The 6000-nt window shown below is 39.7% G+C and overlaps 1 protein-coding gene across 1 annotated transcript in view; it reads right to left on the bottom strand.

Annotated features, from left to right (window-relative positions):
• Nucleotides 1–1422: 1422 nt before the first annotated feature.
• LOC146692277 (exostosin-1) overlaps nt 1423–6000 on the bottom strand; it is a 371232-nt gene continuing 366654 nt past the window's right edge. Inside the window, exon 13 of the mRNA XM_085432334.1 lies at nt 1423–1993. Coding sequence (XP_085288460.1) covers nt 1805–1993 — 189 coding nt within the window. The 3' untranslated portion in view covers nt 1423–1804. The remainder of the gene's footprint in view (nt 1994–6000) is intronic.

Raw genomic sequence — 6000 nt, 5'->3', positions numbered from 1 at the left:
AAGGTAACAACCTTACAATAACACAGAGAAAACCCCAACAATCAAGCTACCCTCTTTGAACAAGCGCTTAGTGACAGTGAGAAGGAAAAACTCCCTTTAAACTGATGGAACCCCTTGGAGACCATCTGCAGTGACTGGTTAGGGGTAACGGGAGGGAGAGAGGACAAAGCACAGGTTAAAATACACAACACAAAACATGGGTTTGATGAATTCACTTACTATTACTAGTTTTTAGAATGTCTTTAGCATTTTACTCTTACGCTTTCTTAAACATGATGATTTTATGTACACAGGTTGACTTTTAATCAGAGCAGAGCAGTTGTTACGTTTAGACAGTGAGTCATACAACACTAGACCAGGATTCCCACATTAAGGTCTCCCACTTTGTTGCACTATGGGCCTTTAGGTGCAGCTACTGAGCAGTTATGGTCGCGGCTGTTACCAGGCAACATTGAAAGTAAACTTTTTTTTATTGGCAGCAGCAAGTTGCAACTCTCAGCTAAGACTAATCCCACTAGCCCGCACACCACAGGCTGCCGTTATCTGCCAACTAAGTTATACCCCGTCACATAGCTAAAAAGAGCAGACTGCATATTCTTCTCACTGGTATCATAAAGGTCTTTTTATTCACCCCAGGCTTTAAAGCTGATGTTGCTTATTTCATTGCTGTTTCAGTTCACCACTACATACTTTATGTAATTCGGTGGACTTGCAGTAAAACCAGCTGCTGCCTCATTTGCCGTCTGTAGATTCTGAGGTTGAGACAGTAAAAAAGACTATGCATTTATGAACCAAGCTGCTGCCCTCCCACTCCTTACCACTGCTGCTGTTTACTATGGCCAAAGCAAAGTGATGAGATTTACTTCCCATAAGCTTTTGTGGATTCATTAGCTGTAGCTAATCTTATGAAAACTGATATCTAATCTTTATAGTGAGGTTAATACATCACTACTAAACATTTGACAGATGTTGACATTTCTTGATGTTCTTATTTCTTTATTGATTGCATTAATCATACTTTATTAGTTAGTCAGTTCCTTGTTGAAAATAAATGGTCTCGTTATTGTTTACTTCACTATAGATGTGCAGGCAAAACAGCAAGGAGAGTAACAAGGAGAGTGTGTAGTCAAAGAAAGATGCAATTTTCTTAAAATGAATGGAAGAACTGAACTGAGTTGAGACAAATCCTCTCGCCTTATAACATAACATCTCTTTATTTTATTTTTTATTTGCTTCATACAGACAGGAACTGCTGCTGCAAATCTACAGTAATATACAAGAGGTGCACTGCCATCGTCTCTGGGTGTTTTGGGGCCATTAGCTGTGATGTGGCCAGAAAGAACAGCTTGTTCTTTTTTGTCTACACAAACTCTTTTCTTTAATTACTGACTTCATGAATACAACCTCGAATCTCTTTAGCCGTTTGTCAACTTCCACTGTAGACATACTTGATTTTTTTTTTTTAAACACAGTCTTGTCTTGTTTAAACCATGCAACACATACGTACACGTGGTCAGCTTGAATGTGTCCAAGTCTTTGTTGCATGTGTCTACATGCATTCATATTATGTGTATTGTCACAGATGGCAGCTATGCACAGTTGCTCACTGTAACCAACCACATGTACAGAAGCTTTTTTTTTTCCCATAGAAATTTGCATTTAAAGGTCTTGCAGATACCTCAGTGTTTTATCACTTTTATGTCCAGTGCATGTGTGAATTTTCCTTTATAGCCTCATAAACAGTCATTCAGGACACACACACAGCTCTCCAGCCTCTACTGTGATTTGTCGTGTCCTTGTGTGTTCACAACCTCTCAATGTCTCTGTACTTCTTCCTCAGGATGGAAACCTGGTCTCTGAACAACACTGGGTCCAACCTCATCTGGGAGTGCACTAAGGGCATGAAACCTAGCCAGTGGCTAAAGGCGTTCATGCAACTCTGTCGCTGGGCGAAATGGTCCGGGTCAGCCCAACGAGATGACACCTTGGAGCCCTTCATGTGGGAAAACAGAGAGAGAGTGAGAGAATAGGACTGTATTAGAGTAAATAGAAGGAGGGATGAATCACCTCAGCTCTACAGCAGGCAATAATGTAATAAAAATCCACAATCAGCAAAAAGAAAACACATTTTTAAACTTTTATCTAAGGCGCACATTGACTCGGGCCAACAGGTTTAGAGACAAAGTGTATGAGTGGGTCAATTTTCACTGGGATTTCAATGATATATTAGTGCAGGGAATCTGTGTAGAGATGGCCAGATGGCATAAAGGGAGTTGGTGGAACAGCTGGAAAAGGTGAAACATTTTGTTGGAAACTTTGGGGGAAAAAAAACTTCATTATCACTTTGTTTCCTGTTTCAATCTCCTCAACTTCTAATCCAGTGTTGATGCAAAAAGTTAGCAGACACCTATTATTTCACAGACAACCTAGCAAGCATCTATGTGTCTGTCTCTTTTTCAATTTTCAGAAAGTATTTCTTTCAATTATCTTTCTGGAAACATTGAAGCATATTCATATTGTTTAACATTCGCAGACAAATCAGTATCCTTCACACCACTTGTTAGACACAAGTCGAAACCTTTGTCATCATAGCAAATATGGAATTGGCTTGTTAGGCTCTGAAGTATTTTTCCATCTTTTAAACTGTAATCAATGCTCTATAATGTAGAAGCCTTCACTTTTTTCTTTCCAGCTGTGCAGGCCTATCTATACTATCCAAGCCCCATTGACTTGCCTACAAAGTTCCCTCTTTCATCAAGCTGTGACATTTAACTTGTGGCAAGCTTTTGTCCTTATTGAGCCATAGATAAGAGCCACATGATGTATTGTTCAGAAAGGCTCTGTTCCGAAGTTGGATTTTTAAACTTTCATCACTGCAACAAATCCGTCAAATGGATTTTAATTTGGGTTTTCTTTCCTAGATGTTCTACTTTCACTTTAGGTCTCTAAAATCTGTGATTGTTTCTGTGGTAGTAGTTACACAGGTAGTGTGTGTGAGTTTGTGAGTGTGTGTGTGTAGGAGGATGAGAGTGGCTTTGTGCAACACTTTGTCCTACCAGAATTTAAAGTAATACATGTATTGTGTCATTATTGAACTCCAAATGAAAAAAAGATTTGCATAACTTGATGTTTCACTGATTAAAGGTGGGTTACTTTATATTTCAGTGGGAGCCATGTTTTGAAACTCATCCAAATGACTTCTTCAGTTAGCCTTGTCCCTCCGTAACTGAACAGATCACTTGCATGAGACAAAAGGTTTCTCCACCTAAAAACGCTATATCTAGATGAACAAAATTAACGTCCTGAGGCTTCCCCTTCATTTTCTGCTGATATCCTTCTGTCCTGACGCTCGTTTCCACCCACTCCTACCTGCCTCCACTTTCTTCTTCACCTCTCATTTGCACTATTCGTTGCTTTGAATGGCTGACCCCAGTGGTTCATCCACCTTCACTAACTCTACTCCTTAGATATTTACTTTTACGCCTTGTGTTGTGTCTTGCTTTTCCTGACTTTCATTCCTCTTCTATCCAGAGCATACCTCCAACTCTCTAGGCTCTGCCCATGTACTCACTGCTCACACAAAAGAATGCAATGTCGTCTGCAAACATCATATTTAATGGAGACCTCTGCATGACCTCATCTGTCAACCTGTTAATCGCCAATGCATAAAAAAGGGGTTCAGTGCCGATCCCTGAGGTAATCTCCACCCCACAAGCAGGAAGTGTGGCAATTTACTGCTGATCAGTCACACAGTGCATTACTTAACAAACAGTTAATGCAGAAAAAAGTGAACAAACAGTCATTTTAGATTGTTTTTTAGATTATAGCAGAAATCTGACCTACAAATAACTTTTTATAGTCACAGTGAGAATTTTAAACTGGGACCTAAATGTGACAGGAAGCTAGTGAAGGGACATTCGTAGTGAGGTGATAAGGGAGCATCTGTTTGACCAAGTACATAGCCTAACAGTAGAATTTTGAAATGCCAGCAAACAATGTGTATTTGCAGACAACAAGTTGTGAGCATCCCGGTTGCTGCTACAGATGAACCCGAGAAAGTGCAGTTGTAGGGTTAGTAGAGCCCTTTGAGAGTGGTTGTAAAAGCTGGAGGAAACTTATCTTCAGATAGAAAATTTTGAACTGCTAAAGAATATCCAGTGACAGAAGTGATCTGGGCCTAAAATACAATATGACTTGTACAATAAAACAGCTTAAAAATGTTAATTCATTTAACATTCTGGTCCAGGTATCCCACAAGATGTCAGCTCTTTCCTCTTACGCCATGTTAAATGTCTATCTGCTGTTGCTTGAAGCGAAGTCACAAATCATGGGTGAGATTGAGGAGGTGGGGGTGCACACAGGAAAAAAAGAAAGAATGAGAGAGCGAGTGAGGAAAGGAGGGGTAAAAGGGGGGAGTAAATCTAGGTTTGTCGTGCTGCTTTCACAATTAAGACATTAATCACTACGTCCATACTGCTGAGTCATCGTCCTGCCTGTGGTCAGACCATCAATCAGAACCTGACAAAGGGCTGGCCCCATGAACACACACACTCACACAAACACATGCACATACAGGGATCTCCCAAAGAGAAGGTCAGGGCTGTATGTGGCCTGAAACTTTTCTACCATTTCTCTTTTAATACTCTTATTATCTTCTTCTTTCCTTAAAAAGAGGTCTATAAACACACAGCACTTTTATCATCTTTAAACTGTGTTGCTACTGTACAAAATGTTTTGATGGACCAACAATGTCATGAGCAATGAATTAAAAGAAGCCTCCATTTGGTTTTTCTCATGCCCTGCTTGCACATTAATGCAATGCAATCAATGCAACAGTGCTAATAGAGCTAAACTACTCCAAACAGAAGCATTTGCAAATGTTTTATGGGGAATGAAATACATTTTGGACTTTGTTAACAAACACTGAAATTATCCCAAAAGGGGACTTTAACAGGGGGAAGCTTGGAAGGCACTTTAGCTTTGGATAACTGCAAATTCATTGAATGTAACCATGAAAACTTAAACATCTATGTAAGGCACAAGTGACTAATTATACAATGTCTACAAAGAAATGATGGATAGTTAGACTATATATAACTAGTTTTTTTAATCAGGTTGTGGGATGACGGAGTTTCTTTCTTAGCTCTTGAACACCGACCCTCCTTCCAGCATTTTTAAACCTTGGACAAAGTTTTCTTCCCTTTTTATTGTCCAAATAACATTTGTAAGTGATTCATTCCATGTTGAAATGGAATGTGATAAAGCACTACTCAAATTCCCTTGCACATTTTTTCGCCTCAAAGTTATTTTTCTACTGAAAGGCTCAGATGGCTGTTGAGGGCCCCAATCACACAGGACTGGAGACTGGTCTATGAGTGGTTGCTGCAGGTTGCATGCTGTTGCTGGTTGACATACGTCACAAAGAGGGTGCTGCACCAAAAGGTCCTTGTGATTACTCTGGTTGTTAGCAGGTTACTATGGTTGACTGTAGTTTACATAGGATACACCGACTTGTCTGCAAACACCTGTAAAAATGTTCCAGGTACTTCAGACCTCGTGTGTCGGAAAAAGTGAGGAAAACCAGGATTTGTTTTGTTTCTTTCTTCTTGGGCTTTCTGAGCAGAAAAGAATGAGAATATGATCGCAAAGTATGAACAGAAATAACTGCATTGTGCTGCTAAAACAACTTTGGCTCTTTGCTAGTATCTGAACAGACAGAATGCTAAAGCTAACCAAGGCAAGGACACCGAGTGATGTTAAAGCTGAGCGAATGCTGACCCCAGGTCAGCTACTAGATCTTGAACTTCAGCAGGTAACAAATGGATGCGCAGTCAGGCTGCTGGTTTTCATGAATTTCATTCATTCATGAATTTAATTTTCTTTATTTTGTGTTGTCAGCTTTGTGTTCATACCTAAACACTAAGATAAAGAAAATGTGTTTCTCCTCAACAGGATAAGGATTTGTGTTGGTGTGTTGATATTGTTAAATCTCAGATAATT

The sequence above is a fragment of the Copadichromis virginalis genome, linkage group LG15 (assembly GCF_057382275.1).
Source record: "Copadichromis virginalis isolate Kocher_CV1m ecotype Utaka linkage group LG15, C_Virginalis_male_GT1.1, whole genome shotgun sequence".
NCBI classification, from domain to species: Eukaryota; Metazoa; Chordata; class Actinopteri; order Cichliformes; family Cichlidae; genus Copadichromis; species Copadichromis virginalis.
Note: the sequence above shows the minus strand (reverse complement) of the source record. Positions and strands in the feature narration are given on the sequence as shown.